Source organism: Piliocolobus tephrosceles, chromosome 10 (assembly GCF_002776525.5).
Source record: "Piliocolobus tephrosceles isolate RC106 chromosome 10, ASM277652v3, whole genome shotgun sequence".
In the NCBI taxonomy this organism is placed as follows: domain Eukaryota; kingdom Metazoa; phylum Chordata; class Mammalia; order Primates; family Cercopithecidae; genus Piliocolobus; species Piliocolobus tephrosceles.
In genome coordinates, this window is record NC_045443.1 from 21,606,263 (window position 1) to 21,632,060 (window position 25,798).

Here is a 25,798-nt window from a genome sequence, read left to right on the forward strand (position 1 = left end):
CTGATATTTTAAAAAATGTATTGTGACTTGACTTATGACTTAGAGTGTGGTTAGTTTTAGAGAATGTTTTATAAACAGATTAAAAAATGCATTTTCTCTGATTTTGGGGTGAAGTATTATCTAGAAATCTATTAGATCCACTTGGTAAACAGTCTAGTTCAAGTCGAAATTTTGTTTTAGCTTTTGGCCTTGATGTTGTGCCTGCCTAGTGCTGTCAGTCTTGTGTGGAAGCTTATTTCTCATTGTATTACTTTCTATCTCTTTGCTTAGGTCTGGTAGTATTTATTTTATAAATATGATTGCTTCAGTATTGAGTGTGTATATATTTAGATTAGTTACATCTTTATCATTATATAATGCATTCATTTGGGTTTTATTGAAACTGTTGTTTGTTTAAGGTCTATTTTATTTGATACAAAGAGAGGAATTTCAGCTTGTTTTTGCTTTCCATTTGAAAGGTAGATCTTTCTTCATCCTTTTACTTTAAGTCTATGGGTGTCCTTACATATGAGATGGATTCCTTAAGGGCAACAGAAGGTTGTCTTTTTTATTTTTAAATCCACTTTGCTACTCTACATCTCCTATATAAAGCATTTAGGCAATTTACATTTAAAGTTAATATTGATATGTGAGACTTTGTACCTCTCATACTGTTGTTAGTTGCTTTGTAGATGCCATTGTGTAGTTACTTAATAGGATCTGTAGGCTTTCTAATTATGTGTGCTTTTATGGTAGCAAGTATTGGTCTTTCTTTCCTGTTTTGAATTGCTTTGAGCATTTTTTCTAAAACTGATCTGGTGGTGACATATTTCCTTAGCATTTACTGGTCTGGGAAATACTTTATTTCTACTTTATTTACAAATCTTCATTTGGGAGGTTATGAGGTTCTTGGCTGTCATTATTATTATTATTATTTTGTAGGTCTAACAATAAGCCCCTAATCTCTTCTAGCTTGCAGTGTGTCAGCTGGGAAGTTCACCTTTAGTCTAATGGTATTTCCTTCATAAATAATTTGGCCCTTTTCTCTAGCTGCCTTTAAAATTTGTTCTTTCATGCTGAACATAGGCAATCTGATGACTATATTCATCTAGAATGGTTGTTTTGTATAGTATCTCATAGGTGTTCTCTGAATTTCTTGTATACGGATGTGAAGCTCTCTAGCAAGACTATTTTTTAATTTCTGAATTATTCCCACAGCTGTGTTTTCTAAGTTGCTTACTTTTTCTTTTCTCTCAATAGTGCTAATAATTCATACGTCTTGTTTCTTTAAATAGCTCCATGTTTCTCAAAGGCATCACTCATTTTTTTACCTTCTGTTTTTTTTTTTTTTAATGACTGTGTTAATTTGAAAGACCAGTTTCGAGATTGTATTAGGGTTATCTAGAGGGATAGAACTAATAGAATATATATATGTATAAAATATGATATACATAGATTATATATATAATTATATATATCTAGATTATATATATCCTATATATCATATTATATATAATCTACATATAGAGAACTAACAGAATATATATAATATGATTTTATGTATATATAGGAGCATATTAAGGAGTGTTAACTCACACAATCATATATATATATATCTCATATATATATCATATATATATATTACATGGAAGCATATTAAGGAGTATTAACTCACATGATCACAAGGTTTTACAATAGGCCATCCATAAGCTGAGGAGCAAGGAAGCCAATTCAAGTCCCAAGCTGAAAAACTTGGAGTTTGATGTTTGAGGGCAGGAAGCACCCAGCATGGAAGAAAGATGTAGGCTGGGAGGCTAAGCCAGTCTAGTCTTTTCATGTTTTTCTGCCTGCTTTATATGCTGGCCATGCTGGCAGCTAATTAGATGGTGCCCACTCAGATTAATGGTAGTTCTGCCTTTCCCAGCCCACTGACTCAATTGTTAATCTCCTTTGGCAACACCCTCCCAGACACATCCAGGATCAATACTTTGCATCCTTCAATCCAATCAAGTTGAGACTCATTATTAACTATCACAAATACCTTTAATTAATTTTTATGTTTAGTCTAATTTATTGTCAAAGTTTCCAACTGTATTTTGGAATTCTTTTGGTAACTTTTTTTAATTCCAGAAGTTCTATTGGGTTTTTTCTTAATATATCTATCTCACCTTTCATATCCTAAATTGTTTTTCTGGTTTCACTTATTGGTTTTCAACTTTTTCTTGGATCTTATTAAGTTTTCTTGCAATTTATATTTTGAATTCTTTGTCTGTCATTTCAAACTTTTCAATATGATTAATGTCCGTTGCTAGAGAGCTAGTGTGACCCTCTGGAGTTGTCAAGATATTCTGGCTATTTGTCCTGCCAGAGTTCTTGTGCTGATTTCTTCTCATTTGAGAAAGCTGGCGCTTGTTATTTTGAATTTTCTGTTGTTTGAATAGGACATTTTAAATTTTTTATTATTTCTTCCCTTGAGGATATGACTGTGGTGTATGTTGTGCAGGATGGTTTGGCCTCATTTCTGGGTTTCATAAGGCCAAGGCTTAGTAGGGTTCCCTTGGTTGTGGATAGATTCTGTGCAGTGGTTTTCTTAGATGTTACTTGTTGTTATGATATATTGAATGTATGATCTGACACACTATCTCTTATGGGGTGAGGGTATGGAGGTCTCAGGAATTTTATCTAAGGGCTAGCTCTAAGCTATTCTGGTGGCACGTTTTTAATTTGGTGGACAGTTCAGGCTGCAATCCAGTAGATGGTACTTAAGAGAGAGAGCCAATTTGTCCTCAGTTAGACCGAAATTGAATTGAAGCACTTTCCCTGGCCCTGATGGGATGTGGTATAAAGAAATCATGTATGGATATGTAAAATTTGGTGGAAATGGGCCGGGGAGGTCCACCAGTTTCTCATTCTCAGCTGGCAGAAACATAATCTGCCTCACTCTCATGCCCCTGTTACAGGGCTCGTGACCTTCAGTCCACAAAGTCCTTGTCCTCTGTTTCCTGGCCACAGTGCAGCTGCAGGCTGCAGGCATGCCCCTCTAGTGACTATCATAAAAATGGATTCAGGGTGGAGCCTCTTTCCCAAGTCCAGAGCAGGCATCTCCATGACCGGTTTGTCCTCCATTACCAGGATACTACTGTTATGTGTAGGGAGGGGTAGCTGGACCCCGCTCTTCATGTAAGCCCAAGCAGTGCAGGTTCACTTTTATCTGGGCTGCAACTCCGGCAAAAAACATAAAAGATGCTTTATCTGAGTGCACACATGCCAGTCCTCAGCAGGAAGAACCACTGCTGTATCCACAACAGTGTACAGTGGAGAGGGTGGGAAATCACCGTCTACCCAGATTCATTCCTGAGTGTTGGTACCGCCTCCTTTAGTAATTGTCGCTGTACCCATGTTCTCTTTGTCCCCAGGAAAGCTATAGTGGGCTACAGTCCCCACTCTCTTAGGGGAAGAACACACTGAGAGTTAGATCTCCAGAGGTCCTGCTGTTTCCCCAAAGTCCACTGACCCCTGTGCCTGCCAAAGTCAGAGAAGTTTGTTGGATATGTTTGCCAGGAATTTGGTGGTGTGGTGACTCAAAGATGGAGAATCCTCAGGCAGGGCAGTGGCATACCACAGATGCACAAACAGTGTGGCACCTCCTTCCTTTAGATAGGAAGGTGGTGCAGCCGTACCTGTGCAGGCTGGCCACCCGGTTGTCTGTCCCTGGGGAGTTCCCAAATTGCTACCAATAGCATTACCCTGGGTCAAGAGGGCAGAGGAAATTCCCAACAATTTGGTGGTCAGCATATTATCAGACATGTGAGGGGAGCAGAGAAGCACTTTTAGCTATGTTTTCACAGGGTTATCTGGGGGTTGATTATTGCCAGACTTTTACTGCACCACAGCTTCTTCTTATGGGCACTTTAACAGTTCCTGGCTCTCTTTCCTCAGTTTTTCATTTGGAACTTCCTTATTCACCAGTAACCTTGATCTTCTTTCTGAGGAGAATTGTAATTTGATGTCCCTGGTCAGCCATCTTGAAAAGAACTTGACTATTTTTATTTTTATCAGTGGTAGCATGATATATCTTCCTGCATCTAATTACTTTTAATCTATACATCTTTAAAGTAGATTTCTCAGAGACTACATATAGTTTGTTTCTTCTTTTCAATCCTTTAACAAACTCAGTCTTTTAATTGGTGGATTTAGATCATTGACATTAAAAGTGACTGATGTTGTTAGACTAATGTTGATCATAATTTTACTATTTTCTATTAGTTATACTTGTTCTTTGACCTATTTTTGTCTTCTATTCCTTTTTCTTCTGTTGTGGTCAACTGAATAGTCTATATGACTCTGATTTTATATGACTGTATAATTATAAATTTTTATTTAGATTTCTTTGTGTATGTCAAGTTTCTGACCTATATGAGTCTCTCTGAAAAGCTTCTCTTAACATTTCTTACAAGGAAGATGTGCTGGAAAAGCATTTCTTCAATTGTTGTTTGTCTGAGAATGTCTTTATTTCTACTTTACTTTTAAAAGAATTTCACAGAATACAGAATTTTAAGTTGGTGATTTTTTTTCTCTTAAGACTTTAAATATTTCACTCCACTCTCTTCTTGCTTGCATGGTTTCTGAAGAGAAGCCTGACATATTTTCTCCCCTATAGATAAAATTTGTTTTTCTTTCTGGTTAGTTTCAGGAAAAAGTTTCTTTATCTCTGACTTTCTGTAATTTGAAAATAACACACCTACATGTAGTTTTTCTGATCAATAATAACTTATTTGTATATTTTAAAATAACTTAGGAAGTGTAGTTGAATTGTTTGTAACTCAAAGGATAAATTCTTAGCATTTTCTAAGGTTCCCGAATCTGTGATTAGTGTCTGACATTAATTTAAGAGAAATTCTTAGTAACATTTTCTTTTTTTTTTGAGATGAAGTCTCACTCTGATGCCCAGGCTGGGGTGCAATGGCATGATCTTGGCTCACTGCAACCCCTGCCTCCCGAGTTCAAGTGATTCTCCTGCCTCAGCCTCCTGAGTAGGTGGGATAACAGGCACCCACCACCACACCTGGCTAGTTCTTGTATTTTCAGTATAGACGGGTTCCACCATGTTGTCACGCTGGTCTCTAACTCCTGACCTAGTGATCCTCCCGCCTCAGCCTCCCAAAGTGCAGGGATTACAGGTGTGAGCCACTGCACCTGGCCAGTAATTATTTTTTAAAAATATTTATTTTGCTCCTTTTCTCTTTGTTTTCCTTCTAACCTTTCCATACACCCACTTATATAATTGTCTCAAAATTTTTATATAATATCAATTGGCTTACTTTTTAGTCTTGTTTCTCTTTACTTTTCAGTTTTGGAGGTTTTCATGGATGTATCTTCAAATTAGAGAGTCTTCGTCAGCTGTGTTCTACCTAACAATAAACCCATCAAAGGCATTCTTTATTTCTGCTACAAAATTTTTTATTTTTAGCATTTTTCTTGGAGTCTTAAAATTTTTATTTTTATACTTACATTGCCCATCTGTTCTTGAATGCTGTCTACTTTATTGATTAGAACCCTTAACATATTAATCATAGTTGTTTTAAATTCCATTTTGAAAATTTCCACATCTCTGACATATCTAGATCTGGTTTTAAGCTTATTTACTCTTTTCTCAATCTAAGTTTTTTTTTCACTTTTGGTATGACTGGCAATTTTTTTCATTACAGTTAAGCTTAATGCATTGGGTAAAAGGAACTGCTTTGATAAGCCTTTATTAATAGGGCGTGAGGTGCTGGAGAAGGGATAGCATTCTACAGGCCTATATTTAGGTTTAATTATTTTAGTTATAATCCAGTAACCTCTGGATTATAAATTTCAAACATACTTCTCAGTGTCTCCTCCCAGCTGTAGGTGGGGTGGGATAGCTTAAGAGGGCTTGGGTTGTATATTTTTCTCCTGCTATGAAGAAGGCCAGAGGCAACTAGAGCATAGTTTCTATGGCTTCATGACCCTATTACAATAATAAAATATCTATCATTATGCCCCAATACAAATAATTATTAGAATTATTGTCTTAATATTTTATCTCTAATTTTATTTTTTTCTTTAGGATCCGGATACTGAAGGAAATGTTGTAAGTTATTATACACAATTTAAAATGATTTATTGTTCTATTTTGTCTGTTTCCACAGAAAGGTCTACTTGGGCTTATCTTCAGTGTTAAGAGTCTCATCACTTGTTTTATATATTATATTAATTTATGCCATGAAGAAAAAATTTCAAGATAAAGATATCAATGCATCAGAAAATGGAAGTGTCATGGATGAAGCAAACTTAGAATCCTTAAATAACAATAAACATGTTGTCCCTTCTGCTGGGGCAGATAGTGAAACACATTATTAAGGGGAGAAAAAAAAGCTACTTCTGCTTCTGTGTTTCCAAACAGCATTGCATTGATTCAGTAAGATGTTATTTTTGAGGAGTTCCTGGTCCTTTCACTGAGAATTTCCACATCTTTTATGGTGAAAGTATTAATAAGCCTATGAATTTATAATAAAACAAACTATATGTAGAAAAAATGAGAGTACTCATTGTTATGTTATAGCTATGTATTTGTGGTTAAGGCTAGACTATAAGATCCATACAAATTTAAAGTAAGAGGCATGGTTATTGTGTAATAAAAGAAAAAATACTTGTTTAAGTAATTGTAATTCTTAATAAAACAAATGAGTAGAATACAGGTAGAGGTTAAAAAGAAGGAGGTAGATTAATATCCTAAGTAAAGAGAAATGCCTAATGTCTATTTTTTATTAAACAAACAAATGTGCAGTTTGAACTGTAATACTGAGGCCTGAAGTCTAGCCTGGATGCATGCTACAATAATATCTGTTACTCACATAAAATTATATATTTCACAGACTTTCTTAATGTATAATTATTTTCGTAAAGTAAATTTAGAATACGTTTAAATATTAATGAAGAAATAAAGACATTCCAATATTTACAAGCTGTGATTGTCAAACAACATATTACATTATGTGTTAAGTTTCTATTGGATTTAATGGATTAGGAAAAGTTGACTTTGACTAATGTAGCCACTCTCATCTTAGCTAGCTTTCCTGGATCATTTGCTGCACCTTCTATATCAGCACTTGCTTCTTCACTTTGCACGTAGGTAATGAAACCAGCTTCTTTTTTTAAACCCCATGAACTAAATTCTACAGCATTTTTTCTTTTGCAGCTTTCCCACCTCTCTTAGTTATCATAGAATGACAGAGAGATAGGACCTTACTCTAGATTAGACTTGGCCTAAGGGAACATTGTGGCTGCTTTGATCTTCTAACCAGGCTACTGAAGTTTTCTCCATATTAGCATTAAGTGTGTTTCACTTTGTTATTATTTGTGTGTTCACTGAAGTAGGACTCGTAATTATCTTCAAGTACTTTCTTTTTGCATTCACAACTTGGTTAACTATTGAATGCAAGATGGTTAGTTTTGACTTACCCTGGCTCTTGATATGCCTTCCTCACTAAACTTAATCATTTCTTAAATTTGATTTAAAATGAGAGATGTGTGACTCTTTCTTTCACTCAAACACCTAGAGGTCATTGTAAGGTTATTAATTGTCTTAATTTCTATGTTGTTCTGTCTCAGGACATAGGAAGGCCCAAGGAGAGAAATGTAACAATAGCTGGTTGGCGGAGCATTCAGAACACACACAATTTTATTGATTAAGTTCCACATATTATATGCGCATGGATAGTGGCAAGTCAAATCAATTACAATAGCAACATCAAAGATCACTAACCACAGGTCACTATCACAGATACAATAACAATGAAGACGTCTGAAATATTGTGAGAATTAGCAAAATGTGACACAGAGACATAAAGTGAGCACATATTTTTGAAAAACTGATGTCAATAGACTTGTTTGATGCAGGATTGCCACAAACTTTCGATTTGAAAAAAACAAAAAAACACCAAAATATGTGAAGTGCAATAAAGTGAAGTTGAATAAAATGAAGTATTTCAGGAATAAAAACTAGCAGGATCACAGGATCAATCTGTACTTAAAAGTATTAGAAATATGGAGGTAAACAGAAGAAATAGCTAAAAAGAGTTGTAAATGCTTGCCTCCAGAAAGCAGTAATAACAAGCAGAGAAAAACTCATTTTCAATATGAGATTTTTGATGTAATCTCATTTTTACAACTTTGTGCATAAATCGCTTGGGTAAAAATTAAAAATCAATCATCAGACTGGTATGTCTCATTAATCAACAATAAACAATAATATTGATACCCAGGTACTACACTGAGAGCCTTGGGTGAGTCTCCAAGTCTTGCTGGCTTCAGATACCAGAGAGATCACAGGAGTTAACACACTAAGCAGACTCTTGAGGTCCCTGGTTCCAGGACTTGACTCTTGGATAGCATTTCTGAACCTGCCCTTGGCCAGAGAGGAGCCCACTGTCCTGCAAGTTGAATCCCAGGTCAGGCAGAATTCAATAGAAGCTGATTAAAGTGCCCTTGGGCCTTAAGGAAACATTGGCAGTAGTCTGGCAGTACTCCCTGTGGGCCTGAAGTGGTTGTGGCTATGGGTTGAGGCTCCCCTGTATTTGGAAATGTGAGGGAAGAGTAGGAAAGACTGTCTTGTGGTTTGAGTGACACCTCAGCCACTATATGATAGGACACCAGGTAGCCTTTACGAGTTTTGGCTCTAGTCTCTGACTCCTGGATGGCACCTCTGGGGCCTGGGGGACCTCACCATCCTGAAAGGAAGGACACAGGCCTTGCTGGCTTTGCTGCCTGCTGATTGTAGAGCCCCATGGGCAAACATGGGCAGTAGTCAGGGAGTAATGATAGCAGACCTTGGGCAAGACTCAGAAATGTGTTGGCTTCAGGTGTAACCCAATGTTGTCATAGTTCTGGAGGCCACAGAGCTGCTCATGCCACTCCAAACCTAGATTTTGTTGGTTCAGAACAGAGAAGGAGACTGTATGTTTGGGAGAAAATAACCAATAGAACAAGAATCTCTGCCTGGAAATCCAGACAATTCTCCTGGATGTTGTTCAAGACCATCAAGGCGGCACCTCTACGAGTTTGCAAAAACCTCAGCATTACTGGGCTTGGGGGCCTCCCTAAAGCAGACACAGCTTATATCACAATAATAAAGTTCTTTTAAATGCCTGGAAACCCTTCCCAAGAAGGATAGCTGCAAATAAGCCCAAACAGCCAAGACTACAATAAATACTTTGCTCTTCAATGCCCAGACCGACAAATATCTACTAGTATCAACACCATCCAGGAAAACATGACCTCACCAAGTGAACTAAATAAGGCACCAGGAACCATTCCTGGAGAAGGAGAGAGATGTAAGCTTTCAGACAGAGAATTCAAAATAGCTGTTTTGAGGAAACTCATAGAAATTCAAGATAATACAAAGAAGGAATTCATGATTTTATCAGATAAATTTAGCAAGGACATCAAAATAATTGAAAATAATGAAGTAGAAATTCTGTAGCTGAGAAATACAATTGGTATACTGAAGAATGAATAAGAATCCTTTAATAGCAGAATTTATCAAGCAAAACAAAGAATTAGTGAACTTGAAGACAGGTTATTTGAAAATACACAGAGGAGATGAAAAAAAAAGAACATAAAACAATAAAACAAGCCTACAGAACATGGAAAATAGACCCAAAAAAGCATATCTGTTATGGGCCCTAAAGAGGAGGTAGAGAAAGAGATGGGGTAGAAAGTGTATTCAAAGGAATAATACCAGATAACTTATCAAACTTAGAGAAAGATATATCCAAGTACAAGAAGGTTGTAGAACACCAAGCAGATGTAATCCAAAGAAGACTACCTCAAAGCATTTAATAATCAAACTCTCAAAGGTCAAAGATAAAAAAATGATCCTCAAAGCAGCAAGATAATTAAGATAGAGTGGCACTCCGAAATTCTGGCAGCGGAGTTTGTACTGGAAACCTTACAGGCATGCATGGCATAACATATTTAAAGTGCTGAAGGGAAAAAAAAAAAAAAAAAAAAAAAAAAAAAACACTTTTACCCTAGAATAGTATATCCAGGAAAAACACCTTTCAAACATGAAGAAGAAATGGAGACTTAGCGAGACAAACAAAAGCTAAGGAATGTCATCAATACCAGACCCATCCTGTAAGACATGCTAACAAAAGTGCTTCAAATGGAAAGAAAAGAACATTATTGAACAATAAATAATCACCTAAAGGTACAAAACTCACTGCTAATAGTAAGTATGCAGCATAATATAATGTCATAGCACCATAACTGTGGTATGTGATCTATTATTCTAAGTAGAAACACTAAATGATGAACCAATCAAAAATGTAACTTCAACAACTTTTCAGGACATGGTACGGTAAGCTATAAATACAAACAAGAAAAAGTAAAAAAGCATGGAGATAAAGTTAAGGCGTAGAGTTTTTATTACTTTGATTTTTGCTTGTTCATGTAAGTAGTGTTAAATTGTTATTAGGTTAAAAATAATGAGTTATAAGATAGTAAGTGCAAGCCTCATGGTAACCCCAAACCAACAAAACATACAATAGATGCACAAAAAATAAAAAGCAAAAAATAAATTATATCACCAGAGAAAATCACCTGCACTTAAGGAAGATAGGAAGAAAGAAAGAAGGACGAAAAGACCACAGAACAACCAGAAAACACCTGTGGTGTAGGCACTTATAGCTATAAACTTCCCTGTTAGTACTGCTTTTCCTGTATCCCATAGATTACCATGTTTAAGAATTTTTTCAAGATTATTTTAATAATCTTCCATGATGTGCTTATTTTACATTGCATGCCTATATCAAAATATTTCATATACCCCATTAATATACATATCTACTATGTAACCACAAATAAAATAATTAAAAACAACACAATCTCTTTGTGATTAGAAGTGTCTAAATAATCCCAAGAAGGCAATAATCTCAAATTTTGCCTGGTCCTGAGAATATTTTGCCTGGTCCTGAGAATATTTACACCAGACTCAACTCCTTGAAAAGAATGTCCAGAATTCCTATTGAAAAAATGGACAAAAATGACTCTGTGAGTGGAAGTGAGAGAGCCACAAGCAGAAAACAGACTGATGGAATCGAGCTTGCATCTTCCCATTCCCATTACAGTTGAAATTATTCATTGAAGTAACATACTTCAAGTATTAGTGTAATTGCTTTTCTATGAATAAATATCTGACACTAAGTAATTTATGAAGAAAAGAGGTTTAATCAGGTCATGGTTCTGCAGACTTTACAGAAAGCATGATAGTGGCATCTGCTTCTAGTGGAGCCTCAGGAAGCTTACAATCATGGCGGAAGGTGATAGAAGAAGCCTGCATGTCACATGGTGACAACAGGTGCAAAAGGGAGAGAAGAGGGGAAATCCCAGACTTTTAAGCAACCAGATCTGATGTAAATTAACTGTGTGAGAATTGACTGATTACTAAGTGATGGTGCTAGTCTATTTATGAGGGATCAAATTCCATGATCTATTCATCTCCAACCAATCCCCACCTGCAACACTGAAAATCACACTGATGCAGTCTCGCCAATGCACCACAATGTACCAGTCTCTTGTTGCCTAAGGTAGTACCAGGAGTTCTTTGTCTCAGCACCAGCAAAGTTAAGGAGTGCAGACACCAAGGGTGATGTTGGAGTGGAAGCTTAATAAGCTAAAGTAGAAAGCTCTCTGCTGTGAAGAGGGGGCCTGGAAGAGTGTTGCTGTTTTTACAGTTGAATGCAAAAGCTTTTATAAAAAAATAAAAAAATAAGGGGTGGGCATCTTATTCGCAAAGGCACAACTTTCCGGTGGCTCCACCCCATTCTCTTAGTGTGCATGTGAGCGCTTAGCTTGAGTTGCTCCATATTCCTTTGTTCCCCTTACTTCACATGTGTCAGGGGATGCAATTTTCCATTGCGGACATGTCTGGGCGCGTCACCTGTGTAGCCTTTCTTATTTGTGTGGCTGTGAGCATGTCTTAGGCAAGCCCCTCTGTGCAAGTTCCCTTATTTGTGGCTGCAGGCTGTTCTTTTGTTTGAAAGGAATTCAACCGAATTCAACCGAGGACCCAGCCTAACTGGCTGCCTGGCTGGGTTTTTTGCTTTCTCCTCTCTTAACATATTAACCTGAGATTTGGAGGGGACAAACATCCAAACTATGTCATTCTGTCCCTGCACCCCAAAAAACATCATATTCTTTTCACATTGCAAAATATAATCACCCTTTCTCAATAGTTCCAGCATCAACTAAATCAAAATCTGATCCAAAATCCAAAGTCTCTTCTGGAGATGAGTTCCTTCAACTATTGAGACAAGAAGTCTCCCGATCGAAGGTTTTTCTTGATCGAAGGGTTCATGGTCTCACGGGCTTCAAGGAATGAAGCCGTGGACTGCAGTGGCGAGTGTTATAGCTTGATTAGAGAAACGCACAGACCTAGAGTGTGTGGCGGCAAGATTTATTAAAGCAAAAGTGAAAGTACAGCTTCCATGTAGTGGAAGGGGACCCAGAAGGGTTGCTGTTTCTGGCTTGGGTGTCTTATACTTATATCCCCTTATGACCTCTCCCGTTTTCCTTTCTCTGTCCTATAGAATTAGCTTATTTTCTCTCCACTTGTGGGTTGGCGGGCCTGATTGGTTAAAAACATCAGGCTGCAGCTAGAGCTTAAATTCCCTATATGATTGGTTGAAGTTTCAATCCCTTAGCTTGCCGCTATGACTCATTTTGGGTTAGGGGAAAATCCGCTTAGGGAAGTCCCTATTGACCCAGGAAGTCCAGCCAACTTAGCCACTTAGTGCATCACTATGAGCTTGTGAAATCAAAACTAATTTAGTTACTCCTAAAATACAATAGTAGTACAGGCATTGGGTTATTCATTTCCTTTCCAAAAAGGAGAAATAAAGCGAAAGAAAGGGGCGATAGGCCTCACATATGTCTGGAACTTAACAGGGAAGTCATTAAATCTTAAAGCTCCAAAATAATCTCCTTTGACTTGATGTTCTGCATATAGGGCACACTTGTGCAAAAGGCTGACTCCCAAGGCCTCAGGCAGTTTCATTTCTGTGGCTTTGCAGGGGGCATCTCTTGTGGCTGCTCTGATGGGTTGGAGTTGTGTGCTTCAGTCTGTTCCACACTAAGGCCACAAGCTTCTGTTGGCTGTACCATTCTTGGGTCTGGAGAGCAATAGCCCGTTTTCCACAGCTCCTCAAAGTGCCCAGGTGGACTGTATGTGGGCACTTTAACACCACTAGCATTCCCTAGTAGAGCTGGTTTGTAGCGGTTTAACCCCTGTGGCAGGCTTTTACCTGGGCACGCAGGCTTTTCCATACATCCTTTGAAATCTAGATGGAAACTACCCAGGCCTTCTTCAAGCTTGCATTCTGAGCATCTGCAGACTTAACAGCACGTGGAAACTGACAAATCTATGGCTTGCACCCTCAGGACCTGTGACCCAAGCTGCACCTGAGTCCCTTTGAGCTGAGGCTGGAACCAGAGCAGCCAGGACACAGAATCAGTCCCTCAAGGCTGCTCATAAAAACAAGGCCATGGGCCTGGTTCAGAAAACTGCTTTCTTTTCTTAGGTCTCTAGGGAGAGGCGGCCTAGAGGATCTCAGAAATGACTTTAGGCCCTTTATTCATTGTCTTGGATATTAGCACTTGACTCTCCTTTAGTCATGCTAATATCTCCAATAAGTGTTTGCAACATGCTTGCATTTATCTCCCCACAAAAACCTTTTTTTTTTTTTTTATCTTTACCACATGGCTAGGCTGCTAGTTTTTCACATTTTCCAAACTTTTACACTCTGCTTTCCTTTTAAATATAAGTTCCAACTTTAAATTATTTATTTGCTCCCATATCTATTTATAGGCTATTAGAAATAGCCAGGCCACATCTTGAATGCTTTGCTTCTTAGAAATTTCTTTCAACAGATACCTGTTTGGAGGAACGGAGGCAAGATGGTGCACTTCCGTGTTCTTCATCCCCCCCTCCCAACTCTTCCGCGGGGGCAAAAATGCAGCCGGCCCAGGGAAGGTGCAGATCAATTGGGCATGCGCCAGGTGACGTCAATCCGAAGAGACCAAGATTTACCTGGTTGCACCTGCCAACGCCCCCGACACGCCCGTGCCCCGCCTATTGCCCTCCCACTCCTAGAAAAGCCACTCTTGGCCAGTGAGCCAAGCGGCCTTCTCACAGCCCCACTGCTGTCGGGATGTCGGGACTGTGGGAAGTCAGTCGGAGAGCCCCACGGGGGACTCTGCCGGCCTCCTTCGCGGGAGGCAGACAGACTTCTCCCTCACACCTTAGGTGACCAAAAATAAACTTGCAGTTTTGCTCCTACACTTGCCTACCCGCTGGTTCTTTTGTGCCCGCTCTGCTGGTCTTAGAAAAACAAATCAATACCCTATTGAATTATTATTAATTTTTCATTAATATGAATTTAAAACAATTCATATTAATGAAAAAAGTAAATACAAAGTTTCAGATAATAATTTCTTCAATTTGTAATTTTAAAATAAAGGGTGAATTAAATATTAATAATGAATTAAAATTTCTTGTATAGAAAGGAATCTAGGAAAATATTTTACTCTTCATCTATTAACTCTATTTTTAGAATTTTTAACTAAATACTTCAGTTTTAATGAATGTGAATTCTTTAAATACAATGGGATATATTTATAGCCCCATTGGGTGTGAAAATGCATTTCGAATTAGCACTCAAGTGTAATAATTCCCAAACTATTGTTTCAGGTGTTTCATAAGTGTACTTGTGTGGAAGTACTTGATCTCCAAAGCAGAAATTACTCAGTCTCTTTGGGTGAATGCCCTAGAGGTGATGCTTGTGCAGGGAAATTTGACATTTATATTGCAATGCAAGCCTTGAGTTACTTTTCCTTTTCAATTGGAGGCCCCTCACATATTATGCTGTCAGGTAAGTATGCCTTTTTAACACATTTTCATATATAACAGACTATAAACACACTTAATGATATACATATTCTTCCACAATAAACTGAGAACTCAAATTTATATTTTGTCACATTTTAATTTTCTGAGAATGAATTTTCTTACTATTACTGTGATCCTTCAATGCCATAATTAATAATTTTGCTTCTAGATTCCATATTTTCTTCCCTCAGTAAGAACCTTAAGAGACAGACTGACAATTGCCTCAACTGTAGAAGAATATCTGTATGATTCTAAGAGAACATTTAATTTTGAGTTACTTTGAATCCTAATAAGCTAGATATGATAAATCATCTATTGATCTCATTGGAAGAAAATATTCGGGAACTGTGACTGTAATCTCCAGTCTGTAATGAAATTCCAAAACTTTCAATCCATGTACAGCATGACTTTTGATCTAGTCTCCCATAATACGCTTACAGACTAAAGAAAAATACACAAAAATAATTCATGCCTTTCTTTACTCATTAGATATATATTTAGATAAGATATCATGCTTAATGAAGAAGAATTTCTCATTGAATAAAATGAATTAGTTAATTATCATACAGCTTAGAAAATGACAGGAAAGACTGACATAAAACAAATATGCTTTAAATCAAACCCAGAATTACAAGTTGTTCTCAGTCCTCATGAAGAAAAAAAATCTATTTATTCTTAAAGGAAAAAAAGGAAAATCTAATTTGGGAATGAGGTGAGGGGTTGTGAAGGAGAGAACTCAGAGAGTACATCTCTAAAGAAGTGACATTCAATCTAAAGGTCTAAAGAAAAGTTAGCCAAATAAAGTGATTTCAGACAGAGGGTCTAGGCAGGAAAGAGCTGGTGTATTTGAGAAATAAAAAGAAGCTAGTTAACGGAAACATACTGAGTGAGAAGGGTGTAGCACAAGATAAGAATGGAGAGTTGGGGAGGAATGCATACCCTACTGATCAAGTTGATCATTGAATCACCTAAAAACTAGAAACATGTAAAAACGTGCATGTATATCTTAAAAATTTGCATAAATAAGTATGTTGACCTGGGTTAACATGTAATTATTACTTTTAAAGCCAACATAGGCTGGGCGCGGTGGCTCAAGCCTGTAATCCCAGCACTTTGGGAGGCCGAGACAGGCGGATCACGAGGTCAGGAGATCGAGACCATCCTGGCTAACACGGTGAAACCCCGTCTCTACTAAAAAATACAAAAAACTAGCCAGGCGAGGTGGCGGGCGCCTGTAGTCCTAGCTACTGGGGAGGCTGAGGCAGGAGAATGGCGTAAACCCGGGAGGCAGAGCTTGCAGTGAGCTGAGATCCGGCCACTGCACTCCAGCCCAGGCGACAGAGCGAGACTCCGTCTCAACAACAACAACAAAAAAAAGCCAACATAGTTGATGACACGTTCACTGTCAGCTAACAGCATGACATCATCGGGGAAAAAACCAAATGTGTTCCCATGAATATAGACTTGTAAACTGAGTTTACAGTTGTTTAAATTTAACCCTGCCCCCAGATCTTGTCGAATTAATCCTACTAATTTATTCTACAGATATAACTCCACCTTAATATAAAATATTGTCTACTCAAAAGGAGAACCTTTTATATTTGCCAAATTACAGATTTATTAACTTACAGAAAATCACCTCAAACTCCTTACTAGTTTGCATGCCAACAGGTTTTAAGATCTTAATTTATACTACTTTATGAGACAAAAAGGGTTTAAAAAAAAAACAACATGCTTGTGTATCTTCATTGCAGCACTATTCACAACAGCAAAGACATGGAATCAACCTAAATGTCCATCAGTGGTAGAGTAGGTAAAGAAAATGTGGTACTTATACGCCATGGAATACTATTCAGCTTTAAAAAAGAATGAGATCATGTCCTTTACAGGAAAATGGATGTAGCTGGAGGTCATTGTCCTTAGCAAATTAATGCAGGAACAACAAACCAAATACCGCATGTTCTCACTTATAAGCAGGAGCTAAATGATGAGAACACATAGACACATAAGAAGGGGACAAAAGACATCGGGGCCTATCAGAGGGTGGAGGCTGAGAGGAGGGAGAAGATCAGGAAAAATAATCAGTGGGTACTGGGCTTAATATCTGGGTGATGAAATAATCTGTACAACAAAAACCCCAATGACACAAATTTACCTATATAACAAACTTTCACATATACCTCTGAACTTAAAAGTTAAAAAAATAAAATATATTGGCAAGAAAAAAAGATAACAAAGAAAAAAAAGAAAAAAAGGTAAGAAAAAATCACTTTCATTATTTATAATAGTTTTATTTTATTAAGAATGTGATTAAATCAATGTTATCACGTCTCAAAACATTATTAATTATTAATATCTCAGCAGCCTTTGATTTTATTGAAAGAATATTTACAAAGCTGACTGTAGAACAAAAATATAAACTTCAGTCTACTAATGATTTTATAATGCTTACATCATTAGTCATTGTTAAAACAAGACTAAGTAGGAGAGAGGACATTCCCTTATTATATATCCATATGTGTCAAGTACAGTTCTATGTACTGAGGATGCCCCTTTGAAAATAAGGTGATAGAACTTTACTAGCTTCCAGTGGGGATGGGGAATAGGGGAGTGGATGGGTGTAGGAGAACCAGCAAACAAATAAGCAAGGAAATATGTAAAATAGGGTAATTATGAAGCACTAGAAAGAAAAATAAATTAAAGTAAGGAAATACAGAAAGTGGGATAGGTAAGAGACACTAGTTCAGATATTGTACATTGGAAGTCCTTTGATGATGACATGAAGAGTAAAGGTACAAACCATGCTAAATAAGGACAGGGAAGAACAATCTAGGTAAGGTAGAGCAAAGACAAAGGCCCTGGTGTACAGCATACTCAACATGTATAATACAAGGTCAGAAAAAAGTGTGAAGAAGAGAGATAAAAAGTGCAGTGCGAGAGCTAGCATGGTCCAGATCATGTGGGTCACAGAAAAGGTCACCAATAAGAGTGGAGTTTATTCTGAATGTTTTGGGAAGCCCCAGGGAGTTTACGCATTAGCATTGCACAGCTGACTTACCTAACTAGATCACTCTGACTGTACATGAAGTATGTTTTGGGAAGACAATGAAATCAGAAAAAACAGAGGCTTTGACTGTCTTTCACAATATGAGGGCTTGAATGAAGATGCAATGTTAGAATGGAAAGTGATTTGAGTTCCAGTCTTCATTTTGTTTTGTTTTTTAATGCAAAGCCAATAAGGTTTGCTGATAGATTGAATGTAGCCTTTGACAAAGAGAATTTAAGGATGACCCCAGGGTTCTGGCTATATTCTGGAAGGATGGTGGCACTATTGAACAAAATGGGAAACACTAAGGAAGAATAGGTTGCAGGAAGTGGAGAAGTGAGAATGTGTTCTATCTCCAAAAATTTGAGCTGCCTTCTAGATATCTAGCAACAATGCCACATAGGCAATCCAACATTCAGGAGAAAGTTTGAAGCCACAAACATACATTTTAGACTGAGCAACATTCAGATGGTATTTAAATCCATGGAATTAATGAGATCTTCTAGGGACTGAGTACAGACAGAAACAAGATCCTAGGACCAAGGACTCTAAGTTTATAAATCAATAGTAGAAGGAGAAACCAATGAAGAAAACTACAAAGGAGATCCTATGGGAAAAACTAAGAAGGGGGAGTGTCCCCAAAGCCTAATTAACCATGTATCAAAAAGGAAGTAGTAGTAATTGCTTCAAGGGTTGCTGAGAGCTCATAGGAGTCAGGGGCTAGAAAGTGACCATTGGGTGTCATTATGTGCTGGATACTTAACCTAAACAAAAGTAATTCATGAAGATGAGAGGTGGGAATAAAAGACTGTTTAGTAAGGAATCAACAGAAAATGCAAGAAGGGGAAGTACAAACAGCCAGTATGGAAAATCCTTTTCAGGAAAAGTGTTATAAAAAGAAGCAGAGAAATGGTGTGGTAGCTGGTAGGGTTGTGGCATCAAAAGTTCTGTTTATGCCTAACTCTAGGTATAATAGCATGCTTGCATACTGATGAGAATGGTCAGGTAGAGGAAAAGACAGTTGTTAACCCAGGAGAGAAGTGGAATGAGTGAAAAGGAAGATGAAGACAGATATCAACAAAGACAGACAGTTTTGCCCTGTAGTAGAAGGGAAGGTTGTCTGTGTGGGTAAAAGGCAAGTAAATGTGTAGCGGTAGTGGTGCAAGAGTATTGAAATTCTTTTCTAATTGCTTGTATTTTCTCTATTAAATAAAAAGCAAGATAATCAGCTGTGAGTAAGAGGAAGAAAAGAAAGAGGTGACATGAGATCAGGACATGTGAACTAGCAATCTTGAAGACTGGAAGAATATAGTGACTGGGAAAATGTACCAGTAAACTCTTGCTGAATTGCCCTGGAGACCCCCTGAATGTTCATGCTTATGAAATTAAAGTAAGTCCTGTCAGCATGCATGAATTATTTCCTCCAGCAATGCAGCTCTTTGTATATAGGTACAGAAGAAGCAAAGGGTTAGATGAAAGCATTTTTGTTTGTTTAGTACAATAAAGGATGAAACGGGAAAAAAGTACAGAATATATTCAGAAGAGTGATTATAATAAGAGATCACGTTGAGAAAGGAAGTGAAGAGGTGAAACTACACATAGCCTGTGAAAAGTTAGAGGAAGAGAAGGGCCTGAAGAGCTATACGGGGCTGACGATTGTTGCAGCAGGTGTGTTAAAGGGAGTAAATTTTAAAGTTAGGAGGTGGTTATGATGACAGTGATGCTCAAAATGGAGAATTTTAAGTGCGTTCTGATGGGCTGACTATGGGTTGAAGAGGTAAGGTTTCCAGAGAAGAGGTCAAGACACTGGAAGGCCAGAGAGTTGGGAGAATGATCTAGGTGGATATTGAGACAATTAGAAAAAGTGGCAGAAATTTTGACAAAAATGACAGAGACCTTCTAATGAAAATCATCAAGAAATGATGGAATGGTGGTGTGCCTGCCCATAGCTATGTTCAACAGCGAGATTAGAGTATGGTATATGAGGGTGGTGCACCTCTTCCTGGAATCTAGAAGTCTCTCAGAAGAGGGACTCAGGTATGGAAGTGGTAAGAAATGATCAAGGACAACTACATTTCAAGCCCATTAATACAGAGGATATGGGAAGAAAATGGCCCTCACTTGAGATGGATGCATGGAAAGAGAGTCATTGGGAGATAGGCTTTGTTTCAATAAAAATGTGAAAAGATTGCAAAGAATATAAATGTAAACATTTTGCTGGTAGCAGACATGAGTTTTCTTAAGCAAAATGGAAGGCTTTGAATGACATGAGAGGAGTGGAAGAGTGCGTGGAATTAAGTGATACACTAAACCATATGGGATGAGAGCCTTGGTACCCACAGATGTCTCAAAATCTTGGGATCTTGCTGTTCACAGAGATGTGGGCATCATGTAAGCTTATGACTAACAAAATGTTCATCTTAAATAGTCCTAAAGAGGGCAGTGTTTAAAAACTTTTTAAAAATTTACAGTTCATTGATCTGGCTCAGCTATGAAATGACTTAGAACTTTTTTTCAATCTTTTGCAAACAGTTAGACAAACATTCCCTATCTATACTGCCTATTGATAGGTTTCTATTAGATCTAACCGGAAATCATCTCAAGAAACAACAGATCGTGATGGGTTATTGTCATTCATGAGAACAACAGAGTATCAATTTAAATTACATCAGTTGTATTAAGAATATATTCTTCAATAATTAAATGAAATAGCACATTTAGCTTCACAGGGTGCTTTAGTAATGAATTCATCCCGTGAGAGGTCTATCAAAATACAGAGCTGCTCAATATCACATGTAAAGCAGGAATCACGTTACAACAATGAGCATCTTACATGATAACGACGCATGGGTGTGTGCATGTGAGTGAGCATGTGAGTATGAGCATGCGGGGAATAGTGTGAGTGTACATGCATGGAATGTAGAAGTGTGATTGTTATTGTATATGTATATTAACTACATCACACGCATCGATCATTTCCACTGAATTGTTGAAGATTTTAAGCCAACTTTTAGGAAAATATTATCTCTACCTGCAAGTCCCCCAATTCTCCTGCATGCTAACCTTTTCCCTGGGTGAAGATACAAGTTGATAACAAATGTCAGCTTGCCTCTTGTGTGTGTAGTATGCAGACAGGGTACAACCACCACTGAAACTCAATTACAATGAAAAATACATGTCAGGCACTTATCAGAGAACACAACCAGAAATGAACTGCAACCTCTACCTTCCCAAAATCTCCCTTGAGAAATGTAATATTTGAGAGAGACCTCAGTAGATAAGATAACTTCCCCTTCCTGATGATTTCCTCTTGACAATCTCCTTATGAAAGAAACCTTTTCCTTAAATAGCAGACATGGCTTCACTGTCCTCAGTGCCCTCTACTGGGCTAACAAATTGTTGCTGTCCTTTGCAAAAGCAGAGCTAAAAGAGTTTCCTTTGTTTTGTTTGTTTGTTGGTTGGTTTTGTGTGTGTGTGTCTCCTAAAAAATAACTATACGTTTAACTTTTATGATATTATGTTTAACTTAATTTTTGCCCCTTTTAATCTTATAGGTGTTCTTGAATACTTTTGAGAACCTTAATAAATGGTAACTCTCCTACAAACTTTAAGGGGAAACTACATGTAAATAAAATTGAGGTTTACAGCACTAGTTCATTGTGTTGAAGATTTTCATAACATATGAGATAAGTATTATTATCCTCACTTAGCAAACACGGAAACTGAGGCTAAGAAAGGTTAAATGACTTACTTGTTCTAGTCACTCAGTTGAAAGGAAGCATCATTTATCTCTTTATGCTGAAGAACATGACTAGCATAGCATCTCGTAGGAAGTGCTTAGTAACTGTTGAATGATGCCAGCTACTTAGCTCTGAAAAAAATACAGTCATCAAACAGTTCAAGGGGAAAAACACCTTTTCATCAGTTAATTCAATATTTCAGTAAAACTGGAATTTCGAATCTTGGTCACCTCCCCAACCCCAAACCATCTCTTCCACTACTGCACTATAATTTCATTTCACTTGGTAGGTGTTACCACAGGGATGGTAGCACCATTCATTGACCACAGAAAAACAAAATTGTGGAAATAGCTTTCTAAATGCAAGAGTGAGTAAATTTCTAAGCAAGGCTATAAATGTGTTTCTGGTCCAGCGTGGTGGCTCACGCCTGTAATCCCAGCACTTTGGGAGGCCGAGGTGGGCAGATCACCTGAGTTCAGGAGTTCGAGACCAGCCTGGCTAACATGGTGAAATCCTCTTTCTACTAAAAATACAAAAAAAATTAACTGGGTTTGATGGCCCGTGCCTGTTATCCCAGCTACTCGGGAGGCTGAGGCAGGAGAATTGCTTGAACCCAGAAAGTAGAAGTTGCAGTGAGACGAGATCCCGCCATTACACTCCAGCTTGGGCAACAAGAGCGAAACTCCATCTCAAAATAAATAAATAAATAAATAAATAAATAAATAAATAAATAAGTTCTTTACCTTTAAGATGGCAGTTATGTACTAGACACTAGAATACAGAAAACGTTTTTGACTTCTCTGGATATATTGTGTAATTTATGAATCATATTAGTAAGCTTTTTCATTAACGTTGATAACAGAAATAAGGTGGCAAAAAGAGGTTTGCTAAGATTTACCCTGAGAACAAATATCTAGTCTTTTCATATGAGCTATCAGGACTGAATAGACCGTACAAAATCAGTGTTTTTAACGGACATAAGAAAGTCTGTTCTAAGCTTACTCATAAGATTTTCATAAGGACCAAATGTGAAAATATTCATTCAACTCTCTTGAAATCATAATGCCTTCAATAAAGAAGGAAGTAATATTGTTATTACTATCATTCTGGTGTTTGCCTTTTAAAACAACTGATAATATAACTTTATATAATGTGGGCCATTCACATGAAGGATTGTATTATATCATGAAGAAAAACGATACTGAGAAATGTTTTGATGCTTAGTTTAATATTTTAATGATGTTTATTGTTTCTTTGACTTTATATTATTTCAGGATTATTCAACCTGAATTGAAATCACTTGCAGTGGGTTTCCGTTTTAAGATATAAATAATCGTAATAAATGTAAGATATAAATATTTGTATCAAAGAATAAAGACTAAATGTAATTAATTTTCAATTATGAGAAAGTTAAAAAAGGAATAAGTAAGATTCATTATTTTTTACGATCAACGAAAATAAGAGACGGAGGAAAATGTTACCTAAAAGAGCATTTTAATTGTTATTTCTGGTTCAAATCTATCTGTTAAGAACAAGGAATTATCATATTTTAATAGATTACAGTCTAAACCACTGAAAGACAGGTGGTTCTCAAAGTTTCCTCCTTTCAGAAAGTTAAGAATATTTATCCCAGGTAGGCAGAGTGGGGGACCTTCCTTCTAAACTGAAACACTATTTAGGGAAGGCCTAAAGCAACTTGGGAGGCCTGGGAATCTGGCCAGGCTGAGGCTGTGCAAAACAACAGGAGCTGACATTGACTGTGCCACTTCCCACTGCCTGGTCCTGTAAGGCTGGGCAGCTAAGCTTTCGCAGCAGTTAATGCAAAAGGAAATGAGAACACAGGCTCTAGAACTGTGGATTTTTGATTAAGAGAGTGTTCTGAATAGAGGAAAGCTAAGGAATCGTGTTTCTCTTGGCAAACAGTAAGAATGTAGAGGCTAAAGGCTTGTTTATAAATATTTAAAGGTGATGAGAAAAATATTTAGGATATTACTATCTTTCTTGTTGCCATTTACCATTTTTAGCACACTGGTGCCTGTTATTGTTAAGTAATATCTACTCTAATCTTCGTGATTAGAAGATTATTCTAATAATTCTAACTTCGTGAGTGCACGTTTGTAAATGTTATGTGCTTATTCCTGGGAAGTAGAAAAAGGGCATCTTTCCTCTAGGGTTTGGTGCAGAGGACTGATCCTGGCAACCTTTGATAGCAGAAGGAAAAGAAAATGGGAGGGGTCAATTTCTGAAACCTTTGCAAGTAAAGGAAAAAAGTGTAACTCTATGATGGCTAAATTACAATGAAGAAGTTGTCCAAGAAGTATATGTGATGAGAAGGTCACAATTCCTCAAAGGTTAAAAAAAAAAAAAGAAAGAAATATAAAGGGAATAGGAGGGAGGAGATGGAGATGCTGCAGGGTTCCATTGGTTCTCTTCCTTGTATTCTCTTTTCTGTATCTCTAATCTAATCTAATCCAGCTTCTGTATACCCTGGCAGTTCTCTACCTCCAGATTCAATGGAGATATCTCACTCCTAGCAGCTGGACCACAGAAGCTGAATATAGAATCTGGGTAGTTAGCACTCTTTCTGATATGTGGAAATAATAGTAGAAGCAATATTTTTGGCAATATAAAATAGAAAAAATGAATTTTGCCATTCTAATTCTGAGCATCCTATTTTGATGTGCTCAGTATATGGCAGAATGGACTCTAAATGGTTCCATGGGAAAAATACACAGAGCACTAAGCTTCCAATTCAAAAATAATCGTCTTGAATACAATATATGTGTAAATTGTGGAAGGCCTATAGAGTATTAAATTGAAAAAGTTATTTATAAAATGAGTTATGAGAAGTTTTAAAATTGCAGTAATAAATTATTGACATATTTTTTTCAGTTTTTAAGGACAGCTGTGATTTTTTGATACCTGCAAATTTCTCACCCATTTTCTTACTACCAGTTTTCCTCATATTCATTGGCCTCAATTCATTGTCATTCTAAGGTTTCTCACTCTCAGAAAATTGAAACCATGAGAAATAAATGGAATTAGTAAAATCGTGATATATGGATCATTACGATTTTTATCTGACAAAATGAAAGTATTCATCGCAACACAAAAAAAGAACAAAATAAAGTCATGAATACTTCAGTGCTACCATCTGAAGGACAGCTCTCCACTGTCATGTCCCTAAAATTTTGATAAGATTACGTATGCTAGGCTGGGCGCAGTGGCTCATCCCTGTAATCCCAACACTTTGGGAGGCCAAGGTGAGTGGATCACCTGAAGTCATGAGTTTGAGACCAGCCTGGCCAACATGGCAAAACCCATCTCTACTAAAAATACAAAAATAAGCTGGCATGGTGGCACACTGCTGTAATCCCAACTACTAGGGAGGAGAATTGATTGAACCCAGTAGGTGGAAGTGGCAGTGAGCCGAGATTGCACCACTGCACTCTAGCCTAAATGATGGAGCGAGACTCCATCTCAAAAAAAAAGATTTCCTCTGCTTAGAACCAGGAGTCAATCTCAGAATTTATTAAAATAGGATTAGGAGCAGATGGACACTTCTGCTATACACAACATATGTCCCTGAAAAGCCACATATTGTGCAAAATAATGCACTACAAATAGAAATTGACTAAAGGATAGAACACTGAAAACATATGCATTATTGTGATCAGAACAATAATCAGAACTAACAAATGAAATTTAGCACCGTAGTCTAAATTTCCAAGTCTAACTTGGAAAGCCCTAGTTGCTTCAGAAGTATTTAAAAATCCACAAAATCAGTAGAGAGAAAATCCTGGATTATGGGCACAAGTGATATCAAGAAGAAGGAAGTAGAGCTGTGAACCCAGAAAGAGGTATAAGCTGCCAAGAGCCAAGCAATCTCTGAATCTGGGCCTGCACTTCTCTGGCGATGGGGTGCTGGTATGAGAACTCACATTTTAATTTTCTTAAAAGAGTGTTGAAAAGTCTTGTCTGTACAGCATTTAAGCTGAGAATCTTTTTCTTTTAACATAAAGATATACTTCTATTCCCACAATTCCATCTTTCCTTGCCTAA

The 25,798-nt window shown here is 37.3% G+C and overlaps 1 protein-coding gene across 1 annotated transcript in view; it reads left to right on the forward strand.

The window, feature by feature from the left end:
- Positions 1 to 6,967, forward strand: part of SLCO1B1 (solute carrier organic anion transporter family member 1B1) — an 84,989-nt gene extending 78,022 nt beyond the window's left edge. Inside the window, exon 15 of the mRNA XM_023208936.1 lies at positions 6,153 to 6,967. Coding sequence (XP_023064704.1) covers positions 6,153 to 6,363 — 211 coding nt within the window. The 3' untranslated portion in view covers positions 6,364 to 6,967. The remainder of the gene's footprint in view (positions 1 to 6,152) is intronic.
- Positions 6,968 to 25,798: the final 18,831 nt, after the last annotated feature.